This window comes from Colossoma macropomum, unplaced genomic scaffold (genome assembly GCF_904425465.1).
Source record: "Colossoma macropomum unplaced genomic scaffold, Colossoma_macropomum, whole genome shotgun sequence".
Taxonomy (NCBI): Eukaryota; Metazoa; Chordata; class Actinopteri; order Characiformes; family Serrasalmidae; genus Colossoma; species Colossoma macropomum.
The window spans coordinates 32,081,280-32,102,366 of NW_023494791.1; the positions used below are offsets into that span (position 1 = coordinate 32,081,280).

The 21,087-nt window shown below is 37.5% G+C and overlaps 1 protein-coding gene across 3 annotated transcripts in view; it reads right to left on the minus strand.

Annotated features, from left to right (window-relative positions):
- The window catches only part of tenm3 (teneurin transmembrane protein 3), a 452,242-nt gene that overhangs the window by 54,172 nt on the left and 376,983 nt on the right, over positions 1 to 21,087 (minus strand). For all 3 annotated transcript variants that reach the window (XM_036574879.1, XM_036574878.1, XM_036574880.1), the window contains 2 exons: positions 18,506 to 18,773; positions 13,387 to 13,530 (listed from right to left, as the gene is read on the minus strand). In XM_036574879.1, coding sequence (XP_036430772.1) covers positions 13,387 to 13,530; positions 18,506 to 18,773 — 412 coding nt within the window. The remainder of the gene's footprint in view (positions 1 to 13,386; positions 13,531 to 18,505; positions 18,774 to 21,087) is intronic.

Sequence of the window (21,087 nt, forward strand, 5' to 3'; positions counted from 1 at the left end):
TGTTGTACTAAACTAAATAGTTCTAAACTGCTCATTAGAGCCTAGATGAGTTTTAGCAAGCTCTTGACAGAACTTCTGGAAAGCCATCAAACCTCAGCACCATTTCTAGCTTTAATGACAAAATGCAAGTGCTTTATTTATAATAGACACTGATCAAATATTTGGAATATCTGTAACATTTACATTAATTGTCCACAGCACTGATGAATACACTGAAATACAACATAAATGTTTCTTTATGTTTATAAACATAAACAAAATAAAAGCTAGCAAGGAATCAATAGAAGAACAGAAAATGTAAAAAAATATGCCAAAATGTCTAACTCTGATACACAAATTCACCAACAGCACTACTGATTTGGAATCATCATTAAGGGGTGGGGCTTCATAGAGCAGCACTGAAGAACCAAAATGGATGTGGTGCTAAAAAGATACTGAATTCATAATGTGCATTCAGCTGGGAGAACAGACAGTGTTACTATCCATACCTTTGTGTTTTTTACTCTCTAAAGTAGGTAAGCCAGTCAGCTTGTTAAGTGATAGGTTAGCTGCTTGGCTAAACACCACTGCTACCAACCATGCCAGTTATCTACCTTTTTTTTGATAGAACTCAGTGTGTGGCACTGTGCTGTTACAAGTTTACCTCCTTCACTTTTATATTTTTACTGTTTATGATTAGCAAATTAGCTAGCTTGCTAACCACCAAAATGTAGGATTTTTTTATTGCCAGTCTTCCAGTGCAGCCTAGGTCATGCCTATTTTACAAGGCAACACAAACTGCAAATGTCCAGAGTAACTGTGGCTTGAGGTTAAATTAAAACTTTAAAATTCTTTTGTCAAAGTTTACCAACGGTTAGTCCAGGAATAAGTTTAAATAGAGAATTTTATAAAACATCATCTCTTCTCTCCATGACTTCAACAGTTTGTTTCACAGCATGACTAAAAGTACCCAAAGCACAACTTCTTCACTCAGCAACCAACAGAGAGAGTGAACTGAAACATACAGTGAACCACACACTGATCCAACACCTGCCATGACTACCTGCAGTCTTACTTTATAATATTATATATATATATATATACATATATATATACAACTGTGAATATTGGTGCTAAGAAAGTGAGATATATGAGGCTTTAATATGTACACAGAACAGTCTCCATTAATTGCCCACACTTCTAGAAATACTTAGGTTTCAGTGTACGTCAGTAGGGATTAAACAGAAGGTTTGCTTACAGAATTGCGAAACGTGTTAAAGAAGGAAGGAAAACATCCTTACTACAGAGGCTAAGAGTGTTTTTGTTTTTCAGAAAATGTTAGAAAGTGGTTTCTTGGTGACAGGAAGAGTGAGGAGGAGAGAGAGATAGAGAGAGAGAGAGAGAGAGAGAGAGAGACAGAGAGAGAGAGAAATATAAATGATGTGTGGATGGAATAGGAACAAACTAGCATCCTGCTTCCTGAATGCTGCTTGAATTAGAGCCTCTATGAGCTTCTGTGCACAGCTTCTGTACACTACACTCACTATCCTTAGAACAATACCCACATCCAAAGAAGAGAGACAGAGAGAGAGAGAGAGAGAGAGAGAGAGAGAGAGAGAGAGAGAGAGACATAAGAGAGAGAAAGACTGCTGTGGAATTTGTTATAACATGGCACAGCCTGAATCAGCCATTATACGGGAACAGATTTTTTTTGTTTTGCTGGGTAACAGTTGCACAATGATAGAAGGAGACCAGTGTTAAACCTTGACTATTAGAACTAGGCCATACATGTCAAAACTCAGTCAAAGCACGAGAAAAAAAACCTCAACGAAAATGTTCTGCTAGCGTCCCTATAAGATTTTAGTAGTTTGTTAACGCTAAGCTAGTGGTAAGTTATATGAGCACTTTCTTACCAGGCTAAAGTTAGCTTCTTACTTGAAATTTCCATTCCACCTTAAACACATTTAGGCACCACAATGTTTAACTTTAGAGTTTAGCTCCAACCCTAATCTAACACACTTGATCCAGGCAATGAAGCCCTGCAGAAGCATCTGAGAATTACAGCCAGTTGTGTTGGAACTCTCTAGTGTGGTACAAGGATTAGGCACCCTTGGCTTGACCTTTTTCGCATGAAATTGGTTCTCCCTTGTAAATGTGATTGGTCATTTCATAATTATGCTAGTTATTCCAACATGTTAGGACTTCTCTTCAGCTCCCGAAGTCTTCAATCGCCAACAGGAGAGTTCACTCAGCTATATCTACCCAGACCTCGACGAAAATAACTTCCTTACCGGCCAATTTTTCAGTGGGCCTTTCAAGTATTTAACCCTTTTGTTTCCATCCTATACTTAATATTTAAACAAAAAGAGTAATACTTGCAAAGTTTAAATACAAACATGATTCTATTGAATAAAAAATAAATCAAAATTTTCCCTCCTGAGGTACACAGTTTCACTACCGCAGGCTGCACCGCTTTTGGAAATGGGCAACTACTTATCTCAGTCACAAGGACTTCCTTAAGGAAGATCGTTCGATAGCTCTATGATATCCACCAGGAGAAAAAACTAAGGATGTGCATTCCAGTATATCCAGTTAACCATGAAGAAGGACTAACAATGCAAAAATAAATAAAAAATGAAATAAACAGAACAGACTTTGCTTGAAAACAATGTAGGGCTGTAGGCTTATCTTTTCAGGTGACAGCACTGATGTTCTATAAAATACTACAGTTCGCAGAGGTTCTCAAAATCGACTTAGGGATATGGTTGGTTTTTGTGTTGGATGAGTAACAGAGGCTGCCTCTTCTGGCACCTCAAATGGTTAACTCAATGCACATTGCTAGAAAAACACAGAAATATATACCCAGGTGTACAAATACATTCTTCAAAAAATATATATTAAAAAGATAACTCTTTATAGAGTTAATTATTGCCAATGTGCTTAACTATCATTATGATCATTTAATATGTTGTTTAATTAATTTATTTTTTATGTCTTTCTTGTTATTGCTCTCATATTATTTAGAAATGCACAACAATATCAGAATCGTATTAGTATAAGTAAATATTTACTTACAAATCAGCATCAGACAGATGTTTACATTTGCCCAACATTTCATACTGATATATGAAGATGTTTTTATCAAACTTTGTAAGAGCAGAATGTCTAGGTGATGCTGGGCTGCAGTGCTAAAATATCTGTATTTTTGTTCATTTTACTGCATTTGTAACCCTACAGAAACAAATGTACTTTTTACCGTACATTTTACATTTTGCTGCTGCTTTGCATCTTGTGATTGCTGTAGCAATAGTGCAGTAAAGCAGTCATACCAATAAACCTTTTTTAAGGTTAAATTTACAATAAGGTTAAACATACAATAACTTACTTATCTGACTGTCACCTCATTGATCCCTTTCTTTGCCACTATACACCCTTTAACTGCTGCTGCACTCAGCACTTTAACTTTAGACCCATACTTTGCACAATGTAAAGGTTACAGGTATGACTGCGTGTGTGTGTGTATGACTGAGTGATGGTAGGAATGCATGTTTTATTTTATTTTTTTGCATTGCATTTTATTTTATTGTATTTAATTGTATTTTATTTTATTCACTACATGTAAATGTCTGTCTGATACTGTGCACTGTGAGCTTCTGTAACCAAAACCAAATTCCTCGTATGTTTAAGCATACCTGGCCAATAAAGCTTGATTCTGATTCTGATTCTGAAGAAAGACATACAGAAAATGAGACAGAAACAGATAGAGAGAGAGAGAGGGAGTGAGATACGGAAACTTATACAACAGTTAGCTCCGGCCACGCAAGCTGATTGGTTGAGAAGTGTTCTAACTGTGCTGTTATTTCGGCATAACATCACGTTTTTTTCACAAACACTGTATCACTCCGCTGAGGCGCCATTGTTAAGCAACAACTATGACAGCTGTAGAAGATGCTCAAGCTATTTGAACATTTTTACTTTGTACTTTGCGCTCAAACAGAAAATGGATACTTTTAAGTTTACATTTGACCTAGAGCTGATTTGGACAGAATCTGAAGATGAGACTACACTAAATTCCCAAACCATCAGTTGGTCTGTGTAAGGAGTTGGAGAACGAACTGCCGGCTGTGATTTGGTGATTTTGTGATGTTATTCTGTGATAACACACTCCCTCTCGTGTAAACACATTGATTAACCGCTCTAATTCACCTGCTTAGTCAAACTTTTGCACAAATAGGTCCAATGTACCAAGCTTTTTATGCCAGTTGAAAGTCTTAATAAAGTAAATGTTAATTTAAAATGCAGTGTGAACACATACTGTGGTCACATCAAAGCACATTTTACACTGTGCCTGCACTTGTACGTATATCTAGCCCTGTGTGTGTGTGTGTGTCTGTAAGGTCCTCAGAGATCAGATATTCATATTGTTATCTAATGCATACTTTTCACACACAGCCACCAATTTTTGGAAGTAGTGTGGAAAGCAGAGTGTGTGTGTATGTATGTGTGAGTGTGTGTTGGGGTCTTCAAAGAAGTGCTTCAAAGGGTGACTTCATGCTGAGAGTGCTAAATTATTCACATCGGGCAACATGGCGGAACTGGGCGGATCCTAATTACGGATCAGATCAATGATGGACTCCTATAGCCACCAAAAACAACACCTCAATACAACAAAGCACTCCATTACATTATCAACCCACACATCAGCACAGAGACAGACATAGATAGAGAGGGGGAGAGAGAGAGAGAGAGAGAGAGAGAGAGAGAGAGAGAGAGAGAGAGAGACAGAGACAGAGAGAGAGAGAAAAAAGTAAGAGGAAGAGAGAGAGAAGGAAGAAGACAAAGAAAGGGGGGGGGGGTAGGTTCTTTTTGAACCGCTCTCAGACTGCTAGCTAAGATGGATTGGCCGTAGGAAGCTTTGCTGATGCAGCAGAACACACACACAACCTTGACTACAGAACAAGAGTGTTTAGAGACACACACCAATACACCATCACTGTTTAGTAGATTATACATGTGCTGATATCAACAGATTGAAATATGTTCTCTTTTCATGTTTTTTCATGCGACTGTAGATAGAATTTTATTCATTATATTTAGAAATTAAGCATTTTTTTCCCAAATGGTTTATGTAATCACTTTGTCCAATAAAGTACCACTGTTCTTTATTGGCATTGCATTCTACTATACTAAACACATCATTGTACCATTTCTTTTACTCTCTCTCTCTCTCCCTCTCTCAGTATTGTTAACACAACTATACTGTTAGAAATAACTGTGCAGGTACATTTTTCATTCATCAAGGTACAAACTATGCAAATACACCCTCAAAGGTACAACCGTGGTTTTAAGGTCCAATTGTGAACCTTAAATAAGCTTTTCCAGATGAAAAGTACATATTTGTAACTTTTTATAACCTAATGTTTTAAAATAAATACAATAAAATAAAAGTTGAGTTGGGGTGTGCGGAGTCAATACAATTTAGAAAATATAATTTCAATGGATTATGGTACAATTTTGTTCCCTGACTAAAGGTACTGAGATGTACCCTTGAGGGTACCACCCCAGTGACAAAAAGGGTACTGCTCCAGTGACAGTTTATACCTTTTTTGTCTGAGAGTGTATCATTAAAACTAGACAGGATGAAGAAAGAAAAATACATACGGATAGAGAAGTTATTTAAATTTATTTACTTACAAGATAAACAGTTCTAAGTAAAGAAAGAAAGAGCTGAGGGAACTTTTCACCCCATCCCTCTCTCAAAATCATAACCCAAAACAGTTTTACTGTTCCTCTTGCATGTGGTACAATTTTGCTAAAATTCAGAAAAGCACCTAACCTTTAGTAGCGCCTCATATTCTGAAAAAATAAACAAATTGAAAAGCAGTGGTCACTCTCTTTTTTAGCAAGAATTTCTCTCTGTCTTCTACATCATTCTGTTAATCTTTGGGTATTTGCTAAAATGTAAATGTGTCCTTCAGCAGCTATAAACATATCTTTGTGTTTTTGGCTCCAGCAAAAAAGGGACATTCTAGCCAAAATGAAAAAAAATGAACCATTACTACATCTGTTGTAAACAGGCTTACTCACATCCTACAGTTGTTGTTTAAAGATTTGGACCCCCAGTCTCCCACAACCCTTCATGCACAGCTGAAAACAATTAGAAAAACAGTGGAAACAGCCGCGAGTGGCGAGATCATGTAGCACTCTCTTAAGAAATGCAATGAATTGAAGTGCAAATTTCAATTTAACATTTTTAAAGATAAGGTTTAAAAGTGACATAGTGTTTATGTCAGTAAGTTGTGACGGGTCAGTGCAGCCTGCTCAGGCTGTCTCATATCAGTGAGGGTAAGCACTTAGGAGGAAGTCTTCTTATACAAATGGTAAGAAGGTCTCCCCTACCTCGACTGCATCTTTAGCTTCGAGACATGGCTGGAATCACTGGGAACATCTGTATTTATTAGTCTCTATATTGGTGGCTACACCAGCAGTCAGGATTTCTTTATTGCTGTTTGAAGTATTTCCATTGCATGCTGTAGGCATGCTGGGTATTGTAGTGAGAAAACACTGATGGAGGAAAACACAAAACAATATAAAATCATGGTTTCTGGTCAAACTGATGCAAGACTGCACTACAAAATATGCCCAAATATGGATAAAATGCTAGTTTAAGCTGCAACGCCTTTTTCCCTAAATGTTTTATAGTTTAAATAGTATACAGCTTTCATGTGACCTGCAGCATATTATGTTATTTTTATAAAGAGCTCCTTAGAGGAGGAGAACCTGGCTCATTTGGATTGGTCAATGCATATTACCCAAATCAGTTAAACCTAATACCTCTCTTAGCGCATGTTTCTCAGTTGTTGCTGCTGTGTGTGTTGTGGCGATGAATATTTCATGTGGGTTTCTGTTCGCGGAATAATGAGAGAATTCCGCACTCAAAAAGGCAACAAAATAAGTAAGAAACACAGGATGTTTCTTTTATTCTTTGTTTTCCTGTTCTTTTCTCTTCACCTCTGCCCATGAGACACTCCTGCAGGAGAACAAACAAGAAACTTCAACACTCAAACTCTCACATTCTCAAATGCTGTTTTATTCGGTTCTACCATATGTTTTTAAAAGCATAAAGACTGCCTCTATTAACTCTCATTCTATTCATATTCCCATACATCTTGCCCTCTTTCTCCTTTCACACATGCGCTTTTACCTGGGAATTTCAGGGTAATTAAATGGGAAGAGGTTAAGTGTGACCACAAGCCGGAGTCAAAGTCCCGTGAGAGCTGACACAGCAATTTACCTGTAGAAGACACAGTTCAATTCCCAGGAAATTATGTATGAGAGAATTCATGTATGAACAGAAGTCAATACATAAGCCAGCAATCAAAGCTGTACGTTCCTGTGACAAATTTTTCAGTTATAACTAGTTTTGTTCTGCAAGTGAAAAGTGTATTTTATATACAAGATTCTAGAAAAAAGAGGCAGATTATCTACCCTGCACATGTGCAACAGCTGCTTCTGTGGAAAAGTGATGCACAATGACCAGCAATGCAGAATGCTAAATTTTCAGATTTCAGAGAGAAAAATGTTGCAGGACTGTATTTTTTTACATGATTCAAAAATGAAGTAGCTATTCATACTGAGAATGTCACCTGCTGTTTACAAAGACTGTCTTTTTCTCTTCCTCTCTCTCTCTTTCTGTCTCACTGTCTCTCTCTCTCTCTGTCTCTTCCTCTCTATCTAGCTGTCTCTTTTCCTCTCTCTGTCTCAATGTCTCCCTCTCTGCTGTCTTGCTGTCTTTTCCTCTCTCTCTCTCTGTCTTACAGTGGGTCCCTCTCTCTCTGTCTTTCTCTCTCTCTTTCTCTCTCCATTCTCTTTCAGCCTCTCTCTCTCTATAGGTCAGTTCTGTTCTTACAGAAGGCGATGAGGGGAGATGAAAGGCAGTGGACAAAAAGAAAAGAGAGAGAGAGACATGGGGTGTGAGAGAGGAGAGAGAGGATGCAGGTAAGCCCTCTGGGCAGTGATGCTCTATATCTGAAAGAGGAGACTCCCACCACACACACACACAAACACATGTATGCACATGCACACAGTTTTACTGTTTGAGGGTCAAAAGTGAGAACAGAAGAACAGTGGAAGAACATAAACAGGAAAAGCGAGAGAGAAAAAAGAGAGAAAAAGATAGAGAAAGGAAGAGAGAAAGTGAAAAGGGAAAAGGGAAAGAGAGAGAGTGAGAAGACAAAGAAAAATGGGAGTGATGAAAAGGAAGAAAAGTAATGTGAAATAAAGCAAGAGAGAAGCAGAAAAGGTGAAACAGAGAGAGAGCAGTGATCAAAAGAAAGTAAGAAGGAGAGAGAAAATGGAAAAGGAAAGAGAAAGTGAAAGACAGAGAGACTGGGAGAAATAAAGGGGAAGAGTGAGGAAAAAGAGAAAGAGAGAGAAGGGAAAAGGAAAGAGAGAAAGATAGAAAGAAGAGAGAGAGACTAGGAGACAGAAAGGGAAAAAGAAAGAGACAAGGTGAGAGAGAGAGAGTGAAAGAAATGAACAGAGGAAGAAGGAGAAAAGAAAAATGTTTTTTTCTCAGAGAAATGATCCTCTTCTGGTTGAAATGGTGTGTAGGTGTGTCTGATAGTGACAGTAGAGTAATTCTGAATGTTGAATCGTATGGTAAATAATGAGTGATGAGTGTGCAGTAATCATGCATGAGTGAGCCAATCAGAGCACAGCAAATTACACACAGTAGCCCGGGGATAAATAAGATGTCTGGGCGTCTGGGATGTGTGTCAAAAGGAACACCAACACACACTCTCTCTAGCTCTCTAGTCTCTCTCTTCACCTTGGGCAGAGCTGCTGTAAATGCAACAGAGCACATTCCTCTGGGATGTCCAGTAATGTGCTAAGTGTGATGACAAGCAGAGGACAATGTAGCTAGTGAGCATTCAACACACACATACAAACACACACACACACACACACACACACACACACACACACACACTTTCTTAAGTTGCATTGGCCAAAAAATGCTAACTTCATCGCTGTTGGTAGTACTTGGTGGATCCAGTTCACCTGTGTTCAGGGCATTATAAATCACATCCATAATTTTATTTTGTGTGAAAAGTCCTTTCAACGAATAAACATAAAATAAAAAATAAGAATGATCAAGGATCATATTGCAGAACACTTGAGCTTTTCATGTTTTGAATCAATGCAAATGCATATTATATTTACGTATATTGGTGAGGAAAATAATCTACTTTTTATTAAGATTTTACATTTATTACTTTTATTAAGTGCAGAGGGCCACAACTGTGTAGCCCAGCCTATTACCTGCATGCTCGCAAAGTGCACTAATGAGAAGGTAGCTGGGTTAATAAATGAAGTTCTTTCTCACCATAAACAGGACTTTGAAGGCACATATTTTGTGCCTCATCTTTTCACATTCTGAGAATTTAATGAAGGTTTTTCAGATGGTAAACATTCTTCCATCATGTGTTTGAGGCTTGTGCTTCCATCTATCTGCTTTGTCTGCTGCTAAAGAAAGTTAAAGAAAGCGCTGCCTTCGAGACTCTGTCACTAATTTTTTATTATTTATTTTTTAATTGTTTTAACAGCAGAGAAAAACCCATGTGAAGCTAGCCCCTGCTTGCTGCCCAAACTTTAGTAAATCGAGTGGAATATGTAATTAGTTGCACTTCCAATATCTCTTACCATTTTCTTAGAGATCTCTTCTCATGGCATATGCATAATTAATATGAATGTGTCCGATTTATGAACATCAGGCCCTCCGTGTTGGGAATCGTTTAAGCCTCAACTCATTCACTATATGGCATCTGCAAAACAGTAAACTAGCAGGAGAACGACTATGGAATGACTAAAAGATTTATCATTGAGAATTTAAATAACCCTACAAAAAAGGCTTGTGCACTACTTTTGAAATAAGGAGCAAATCCAAACTAGCTAAGTCACTACACGGAGTATTAAGCACTGCACATTCTGCTCAGTGAAGGAAGCCAACTCAATAAACTGATTTATATATAGAGAAAATAAAGCCTCAGGGGCTAATGCCGTATTGGCCATAGAAACATCTGGATTCCAATGCAAGCATACTGGCTACACAGAGACTTTGTACGGCTCTCTCAACAAGTTTAACTGAGGTAATCTCCAGCAGGAAGCAGTCTTAGATGAAATCCACTTAAAGTGTGCTTGTGTCAGCGACTTGAAGGGTGTACTGTGAAGAAAGTATAATGCCAAGGACAAAACCCATGGCTGGCTCCTGGGTGACCGCAGGGGGTGAAGGCGCCATGTGGCTCCAAGGAGGCACAGCAAAAAAATTTGTCCACCTATGGATAATCCACCCACATACTCATCATAAGCCAAAATGGCAGCCATGTAAACTTTAAGCATGGATTGGGAATAGCCTTTATCCAGCAGGTCCTGTAGAAACTGGAGCACTGCACTGGCTTGCACCGATAAGCTGCAGTCAGAACATTTCCGTATGTAAAGTGTGCTGGGACTGGGACTGAAATGCTCCCATACACATGCCTCCTTAGCAGTGGGACCAAACAACTGTGTACCATCGGCAACCCCCTCAGAATGCTCCTACAGGCTGTAAGGAGAACTGCCTCGAAGTACTACTGGAATTACTGTAATGAGTTCCCTAGGAACGTCAATTTCAGCTTTTTCAACAATTTTCTACCATCCACACACTAAGCACATACAATTCCTGGATCGCATCAGAAAGGTGGACTACCAGTGTGTATTGTGGTTCCGCATGAGGAAAGCTGGCTCTTTATTTAGCCAGCAGGAGCTCAGTAAGGAAGGCTTAAGGAAGGTTTGTAGGTGGAGGGGGTCAAGGGCAGCGCAGGGCTCTGGGAGATTAAAGCCTCTTTGAATTCCTCTGGACAGCTGGTTTTAAGCCTCGGAGGTAAAGGGGTACTGAGCGTCATTTCAGACCCAAAACGGCTGGACCAAAGGGGCTTTACTTACACCAGCAGGTCGCCTTCTCCACAGGGAGATGCAATAAACCTGGTGGCCTTTCCTTCACACCAGCAAAAACACACACTCATATTTCTGTATGAAATGGCCTGAAAGGGAGCACTGCAGGTGGAGATATTTTCTGGCTTGATGACGATAGTTTGGGCTTTGATGGTATCTCCAGTTTGAAGTGGATCATGTAATGCGCTGTGAGTGTATGCTGATGGTGAATTTATATGTGCTGGGGTCTCGGCCAAGGTGAGGAACTTACAGGAGCTCACTTTATAGGCTGCTAACATGTCATTAAAACGTGCAGGTCCATGTATGTTTGTGTGTGCAGGCTTGTACTGGCTTTCATTTGGATAACCCCAAGGAAAATAACTGTGGTAAGAAGCAGATGTGGTAGCAAACACAGTCAAATAAAAGAACACATTAGAACATATAAGAACTTCACTGTTTAGTTATAGTTTAATTGTAGTATACCGTCATCTTTAATTTGTCTACAAAACTACAATTAATCTTGTAAGAAAGAATGATATGCTAATGTTACACATACTTTATCTTCCATGGTTGCTTTGGATGGTGTTCTCTTTACTGGAATCCTGAAGATGCCAGCATCAGATTTAAAACCCTCATGCTTGCCTACAAAGGCAAAAATGGACCTGCCCCTCCCAACCTGATGGCAATGATTAAAACTCGATCCTTAACTTGAGGCCCTCAAGTTTCAGGTATGACTCAGTTCAAATTACAATTCTTCAAGACACATGGAAGACTCTTCTCATCAAGACTCTTTTCTGTCCTGGCACCCAGGAATGAACGTCCACTGGCTGTCCAAACAGCAGAGTTCCTGATTGTCTTCAAAGGCAGACTGAAGACCCATCTTTTTGTGAAAGTCTTAAATGAATACTAATCTTGTATTGCACTTATGAAATGCCTTATTTCTGTACTATTTCTTTTTACTTAAGTGTGAGCACTTTCTCTTGTTTCTGGCAGTATCTTTACTCAAGGATATTTTGGACTGCAACCTTTTTGTTCAAGCTAACCTTTTTGTTCAAGCTAAACAATTTGAAAAACAAGCTATGGTCTTGCCATTGGTTGCGTGACATAAATCCATAGATGAACACTGTTTTTTATTACCCAGCAATAAATGAGTTTTGACTATCACTGGGGGCTGTTACTATGGTAACTTGGTTAACCGTCACTGGGCACAGGCATAGTTCTGTGTGTGTATGTATGCCTGTCCAGTATGCATTTGATTACGGGTGTGTGCGAGTAAACATGCGTATCTATAGCATGTATGCCAGTATATGTGTGTTTGTGCATCTGTGTACTTTTGAGTGTGTTTTGTGTGTGGATGTGGGTGTCTGTATGTGTTTGTGTGTGTCTGTGTGTTTTGTGTGTGTGTGTGTGTGTGTGTGCATGTCTGTCAGTGACTCCATCCAAAGTGCTTTTCACACTCATTACTCTGGATTCACACTCCTCATTCACAATCAAAGACGTGATAATCTTCCTCTCCATGTCTCTATTTATTCATACAGTGTCCAGCCAGGCCAGCCAATCAGCAGCTGCTTCCTATCCACACTGTCATATCACCCGTTTGTTTTCTACGACACACATCACTCCATTCAAATCGTTTAAAGACATCAGAAAATAGTCGTATTATTCCACATCTCCTTCATTCCAAAACAGAAAGGACACTTTGGAATGACTCTGAATGCCTCGACACTATTTTTTGATATTTATGTAATTGCATATTATAAAAGTGGCTTATAAACAGTGCCTATAATCATATTATATGGTATTCATTTCCTATAAACTGCATATGCTGCTTATTGAAACATTATAGGAAAATAATAACATTTGTAACTGTTCAACTGTTACTATAAGGTAAACTTTTTACAAAAAAGTTTTCTTTCTATTGGTCTGTTCATCATGAAATGTTCAGCAAAGATCAGCTAGTGTTTAGAAATGGAAGATGTTAGAAGGTTTTCTTATGACAGGAACAAAACGTGTATGAACATTGCTATAATATTAGCATAATTACCTATTAATCTGGCAATGTTTTGTTGTAAAGTTTCTTGTCTTTATTTTGTATGGTCACTGTTCCTGATGACTACATTCTTAATGTCTATAGAAAAAGGTATTTTTTTGTACATTGCTCAGTATAAAATGCTAATCTTACAGTAAATACTAAATTACGCATCATAAAAGCAAATGTCATTTACTAACTTTTTAATGAACCGTTGTAGCTACATATGTAAAAAGTATTAGAAATTATGAAATATGCCTTAAAATGGTTACAAAAATGTTGCACTGTTATTAAACTAAATATAATAACAATATAACATTAAAACAGCTTTCTCTGCACTGGTGAATAAAGATGAGGACAGTATCAGTGTGTGTTAACACAGGGTTAGAGATTCGCTGCTTCCTTACCGCTCTGAACGTCCAGCACATGATGTTTATCCAGCGTCCATCCACCCATGTTAGAGGCATCCAGTTCATATCCCTGAAGAATGGCTGTTCTTTTCTCCCAAAGGATCAGATCCAAACACGACTCATACTCAAATCCCACAGACACTGCAGGGAGAAATAAATATATACATAATTATATCGCTATGTGTAATATAATATGCAGTCCTATGCAAATGCTTGAACACCCCCAGTCAAATGACATTTACTGATTTTCTGAAACTAAGTTCACACATCCTCAAAAAACATGGCATTTTCAGCAAACTATAGTGCACAATTTCTATTTACTTGCTAAATTTAACATATTGGAAAAAAAACATAAAATATATAATGTTCCATAACTTTTGAACAGGCTACATGTTTATTTTTCTCAATATGTTACAGTCAGCAAATAAACAGTAACACTGTATTAATATGTGCAGAAGTGACCTTTCTTTAGAGCATGTATTAACTTATTTTCACTTAGAAAAAAAAAAATGGAATGAGCATCCAAACGTTTGCATATGGCTGTATATATATATATATATATATATATATATATATATATATATATATATTTTACATTTTTAATTCCCTGAGTCATCCATTGTTATGAGAAAGACCAGACAACAGCAGTGATGTATGACAAAAGGTTGTTGAGCTGCACAAGTCAGGAAATGACAACAAGAAAATAGCTACACAGTTGAAAATGCCCATGTCCACTAGCAGGACATTCATTAATTAAGAAGCTTAAAACAACTGGAGATATTAAGAATCTGCTGAGAAGAACATGTATCTCTATACTGACCCCATTAACAGTGAGGATGATGGTTTGAGTGGACAAAGAATTTTCAAAGATCTTAAGACATTAGTTAGGTCTTGGGGTCATAGCGTCTCCCAAACTACAGTTGTTTGAGGGGTTGCCAGAAGAAAGCTTCTGCTGTCAAGGACAACAAACTCAAGCTTCTACAGTTTGCCACACAGTACTGGAACTTTCTGTGTGACTGTGTTCTATGGCCAGATAAGACCAAAATAGAGGTTTTGGCAACAAACAAGAAAAGTGAGTTTGCCACGGACACAAAGATAGCCATGTAGAAAAACACCTCATCCTCACTGTGAAGTATGTACATATACTTTACATAAAGGTATATATAAATGCATTTGAATTCCTCTCTTCTTGTAAAGTGCTACATAATTAAAATGAATTATAATTTATTATACAGACAGAGAGAGAGAGACAGATAGAGGAAGAGTGATCAAGTTAATACTTTTATTGACTAATTATAAAAATGTGAAACTCACTTCTGCACTTTAAAGTAGAGACAAATCACTTTGTAACTGTTTTTTAAATATATTTTATTAGCTCTGCAGCCATCAAGTCATATCTGCAAAGATAACAACAAATTATCTCTAAAAATATAGATTTTCATGTTGAAATCCATTTCTCTTGCCCTTCTCTGAGTCACTTTTACCTCTTCACTTCAACCAGAGCTCCTTGCTCCAGTGACTTTTTCATAACTTTGACTAAATTTGATATCAATCTGCAGCGGTGCTCCAATCCACCGACAGCAATAATCATTTTAAATTCATATCTGTCTGCACACGTTTACAAAATGACCCTGTGAACCCTGCTGAGAATCAATAAGCACACTTCAACATGCCAGGCAAAAATCACTGCTGTAATGCGGGACTGTGGAGTAGGTGGAAAAAACCTAATTGATTATGTTGGGATAAGACACACTACTTTTAATTTAACATCTTACTTAGGTTGAATACATTACACTAGTGTTTCCAAATACTGGTCCTCTGTGTAGGAGTAGGAGTGCATTGTAAAAAAAGAAATTGAGGCTTTTAACTTATGTGTCCGGGCTGCCTTAAAACGTTTTGTCATTTGAACTTAAAATAATAGGCTGATAGGGCATAAAACACAGATTCTTGTTCCATTAACCCTCTGGGGTCCACAAACTTGCCTGTATGTCAAATTCAATGTTTCTATGTCTGTTCTTCTATTTTTGAGATGATACAGCACAGAAATATGGCTCAAACATTTTCTGAATCTGTAGAGTCTGTCCTTTTTATTCCATCTTCTTGTGAGATTGTATGTGACTCTCAACTAGAGATATGAGGTTTATTAATGAGCTGATTAGTTGCATTAGGTGTGTTCAGGTAGAGAACACACCAAAATATGCAGGGCTGTGTATATTTTGAAGGAAATAAAAAGCCTTTTAAGTATGTTTTGTTAGTTTGTTTATATAAGGGGTGTCTAGTTCTGTCTGGCCTGCCACATTTCTGGCTGCAAAAAACAAACCGCTTGTTCTTTTCAGCTACAGGCCTGTCTTCTAAACGTCTGAGGCAAAAAAAAAAAAACTCTCACAAAGCCACAAAAACGCAGATGACCTTTGCAAACACACAGAAAAAGAAAAAGCTGTGTTCCTTACTGCGGTTACGCTGTGTATGCTAACTATATATGCCATTAAATACTGTCAGCAAGATACGCCTTGAGGGCAAAAAAGGGAAAAAAAAATGCAAGCCTATACGCAGTCTAAATTAGAAATGTAACATTTTCTCTTTTGCAAAGCCCACTATTTGCATAGAGTATCTCCAAAGTAAGCACTTCTTCACTACACACAACTCAGACTTAGCCAAGGTCTTCTACAAGCACTGTAATTAAATTATCCCACCAGTCGCTGCATCCTTAAGTAAGGCTACTAGAGCGTTCTGCAGTAATTGGAGTTGAGAGGTTGTTCATCACTGTGACAACATGCATCAAATTAGGATCAAATAGCAAACGGCGTTTGAAGTATCTGAAGGATGCATCAATTTAGTGGAGAATTTAGTGGCATTTCTGGGGACGTGCTTGGTTCGGACGTCAGCGCTATCTCTGTAACAAAAACAACACGTGTATTGTGCGTGTCAGCTGAAAAAAAACTCTACACCATCCATGGGTTCCCTTAGCAACTCAGCAAAGCTTTCATTTAATGCAGCATCATTCACCAGCATTTTAGCACTGCAAGTATTCCTGAGGCAAACTACAGCTAAAAATGTTCTTTTCAGAAAATGCTTTACAATATGCAAGACTCAAGGTGCATGATCAGAATTTGGAGATTTTTGCTCTAAAAATGGCAGTCTATTTTTATTTTGAATGATCTGTGTTGCAGTATAGCAGCATATCCCAGACTGTTTTCAAATTCAAATACAAATGTGAAAACGCTAATTAAATACTGTCTTTACAATTGCGTTTAGATTTTTTCATCACTTCCTCTTAAACATGACCCACACTTAAAAGTCCCCCCTGACATCCCACCTACAGCGTTTGACTGACAGGAGTGTCTCCTAGACAATGAAAATGCAATTTCAAACAGGGCTGCAATTGCATTTTAATTTTGGGAGAGTTGGAGTGCTGTGATCAGGAAATGCAATTGCAAACGGGTGACTGTTATTCAGTTTCAATGTCAGATCATTCACCTAGGACAATGAAAATGAACTGTCAAAAGCACATTTCCATGTTAAATTTTTTAGCCATTATACACTGAAATGCAAATACACATTTTGCATTTGAATTATGTCTTAAATAATGCACACTCACATGTGAAATGCAATTGTAAATAAATAACTTAATTAGTGTTTTCAAATTTGCATTTGCAAGTCCAGAATGTGCTGCCATTTTGCAGTTTTAGGAGATTAGGAATAACGTAAGGTATGTAACTGCATTACAGCTGTTGCCAATCTACACTAAAATGGGATAGCGTGATTATACATGGCTCATTGTGCTAAACAGTCAATTGCTTCTTGCTTTCAAAGTAGCACTTAATTGTATTCATGTTAGTTATTCAAATAAGCAATTGATTTTAACAATGAAAAATGACAGTCTGGTTCATTAATAAGTAAAATAACACTACTTATATGGTGACTTTAGGTAACAGAAAGTACTGGAAATGTGCTAGTGTGTTTTGTGTTCCTGTAGTCCAAACAGAGCAAGTTTCAGTTTAAAAAAAAGGCTGAATCGGGCCAATACACATCTACCAATCTGGCTGTAAAGAAATTGCAATTAAACATAAAAATTCAAAATCAGTGCATTCCTAAATGAGAAAAAAATCCATTCAAAATCCATCCAAGTCCATAAAAATATTGCAAACTGTAATGCTAATTTTAGCAATACTTGATAAATACAGATAACTGCACAGCAAAATAGCTCAAAGAAAATAAACACTGTTAAAACCAATGTTAAAATGTCAAGTTCAAGGTTCAACTGTGGAAAAAAAGAAACAGAATGGAAAAGAAAAGAAGGAAAAAACATTACCGTTTTTCTTTTTACTTTAGTACTGCAAAACCTTTCAGAATGGTCCAACACAATATGCTTAGACAAATTCCATGCAAGTCTATTAATCACTATTATAATGATGGTCATTCTGAATTAAAGATAATTGTGAACCACAAAACAACAGCACCAAGGGACTACACACTATCAAAGCCAAATAAAGTACAAGGTCTACAGAGTCTGTATTAAAGAAAAAAGTGCTGGTGTCAAAAGTTTCGCCCAAACCTCTGCTAATGGAATGTGGCTCTACAAAGGCCAGTGATGCAATGTAGTGGCAAATATTCTGTTACTTTTACAGGCTGCAAAGTGCATTATGTACATAGGACTGCCAAGATTATGTGTGCATATTAAGTTAGTCTGCCATGAAACACAGTGACACTAGAGTATGTGACAACCTGGAAAAAATTAAAAGATCTTTCTCTGCTCCATAGCAACCATATGCAGTACCTCCTGCATGCTTTTAGCATAGATTTAGAATATGGCATGGATTTACACCTAACTGTTTACTCCTAGATCAGCTTTAATGCACTTATATTTTTGACTTTCCATTACATTTCCTAAGGTGTACTGAAAAAAAGTGATGCGCTGAATTTCCTAGATTCAACTGTCTATTGTTTCCTTTGCTTCTTTGTTTGGAAATAACTGTGTCAATGTAATATATTATGTAATATATGTATATGTGATACATATTCATTGATGTGGAAATGATGTAAGTCAAGTAAATTCAGTGTGTTCCTTTTTTTCAATGTATGGCAACTGCAACACTCTAATAAGCCCCTGACTCACCTACTGCTTTGGATAGGCCATAGACCCTCTGGTTATAGGCGTCCGTTTTGTCCCAGATGAAGGTGTATGACAGGTTAGGTTCTGCAGGGAACCACTTCTGGAAGAGCCGCCCCACCACAGCCACCATCAGGTGCACCTTCATCAGGTTGAAGGGAATGGTGGCCTGGGTCATGGTGACCTTCAGGACGGGCCGATAGCCAGCGGCCCGTGAGCTCAGGTACACTAGGTTCAAGTCACTGCCTGGGATGGCTGTCTCCTCCTGAAGAACCTGAACATCAAAGCAGAACAGGACATGGAGCAGATGGAGGCATTAAGGTCAGAAGACTTCACACTCCACAGGGTGTACCTGTGTTTACTAGGACAACAACATCTTGCCACTCATAAGGAAGTAATTTTACAGGACATCATTGAACTAATTCTCAAAAGGAGATAAGTACTTATATATGAATATTGTCAAAATGTATTGAATAATCCAAAAGTATAAAAGCAAGCAGTGATAAATATTTTACAACCAAGCCATCAGTGTGACATCAATACATACAACATATCTATTGACTTTATTTTGAAGAGGTTCTCCAAAGTATTCTATTGGTTTGAAAGCACAAACTCTCACTCTAAGATAAGTTATCATCACTGTTTTTGTAATTTTCCTTTTTTATCTAATTTGCAAATGGCAGGTGCTCTTATTGTGTCAAAATGTAATGACAGCCCAATTAAAATGCTCTAAAATGAGAAAGAATAAAATCATGTTATATTAACCTACATTGAAAGTTGAGAACACTTTCCAGTTCTTCTATAAACTTGCTTTTTTGAAAATACAAGGTTTTGTTGTGACAGTAATGATGTAAGAAAAGTCTGAAAAGTACTATGCAGCCAGGTTTAGTTATAGTATATAGTATATTAGTAATAGTTTAAACTGAGCTGTCAGTGTGTTTTTGCCAGTAAAAATGGTATATAACATTGGAATAAATACAAATACACATATTTTGTTTTCTTGCTTCCTGATTTCTTGGTGCATGGACATGTTGTTTGGTTTAATTGATTTGACTAGATAAACTAAGTATTGGATGGGCTGGATGGTAACTGCATCTTTTTGTCTTTTCTGTAACTTTTTTGTCTTTATTGCAGGCATTTATTTATAAGATTACAAATGTATCTAAATATATTTCAGCTTATGTTCTTCACTGTTGAAGTGCATTTCAGTATTAATAATACTTATATTTCTTATATAGTCCATTACCACTGAAATGGATGATCATACTGCATTACTGTAGCTCTGCTACATGCTCTCAAAACCACAGAAACGATCCTAATACCATAGCATAGAGTTTCATTTTCATCAGTCACTTTAAAAGTTAAGCAGATCTGTGTGATGTGAGTGAAACCACACTGTTATCCACTAACACTCGATCACTCACTGATTGAAGTCTAAAAAAACACTTGTCTTTGTGTCCAGTGGGGGAATAATCACAGGAGCTCAGGGACTTTGCACTAATTTCTCTCTCTCACTCCCTCTCTCGCTCTTTTTCTCTCTTTCTTTACGACACCACAAAAAAAGGGGTACAGAAATTAAAGAGTTGCTTAGAACAACAGAAAGGCTGAAATAAGCCAGGAAGAAAAGCAGAGGAAAGACAATAATCCCTCCACTCCTCATCACAGCACTGTAAAACGACCTACAGGCACGAGACACTTACTTTTAGCAAGACTGAGGAAGTGCTGGAGGGATTTACTTCTTTTACCTCTCTCTCTCTCTCTCTTTCTCTCTCACTGTGATGTACTGGATTAGTAAAGGGTCGTAGAAGTGCTGTGTGTGTATGTGTGCAGAGGTAGCCTAGTGACGATGCTAATCAGTCAAATTAGAAAACAACGGATGAATGAAAAAGAAAGAACAAAAAGGAAAGAAACAAATGAGTTCAACAGATTAATGAATAAACCATGGATACAACATGCACCCACTCACGCTATTCTCTTTCCTTTCTATCTTCCTTTCTCTTTCTCTCTCCTTTCCCTCACTCAGTAACACTTTACAATACTGTTTCGTAGTTAATAAGTAACTAATCAGGAACTAAGCAGGAACGAATGAGTTGTGCTGCATTAACACTCAAGTAACTACTCTTAACTACCAAGGACTACTAGTTAACTACTTCGTAGGTAATAGTGAACTAATGATTAGGGTAGTTCACTATTAACTAAACAATAACTACTGAGTCTCATAGAGAATTACTTTGTAACTATGGTTTCTTAGAATAATTACTCAAATTACAGATCAATTCAACACTAATTGCTCAATAGCTGAGTCTGACAAGGTTCCTACTGAACTACTAACTCATGTAGTGTATTCCAACACTTCTAAAAGTAGTAAAATACACTACACAGTGTGCATTCTCTACAATATAATAGATTATATTCTCCATTTCTATTCACAGAAACAGGTATCCTCAGAGAAGGCTGGGGTCATCACACCACACTGTACTGACTGGTGTCCCTCATGTGTTTGTTTTTTATCAGAAATCTTAAAAGGATAATGGACATCTTCATATTTGGTAGTGTGAACCAATTTGGACATCAGCCTACAAATGGGA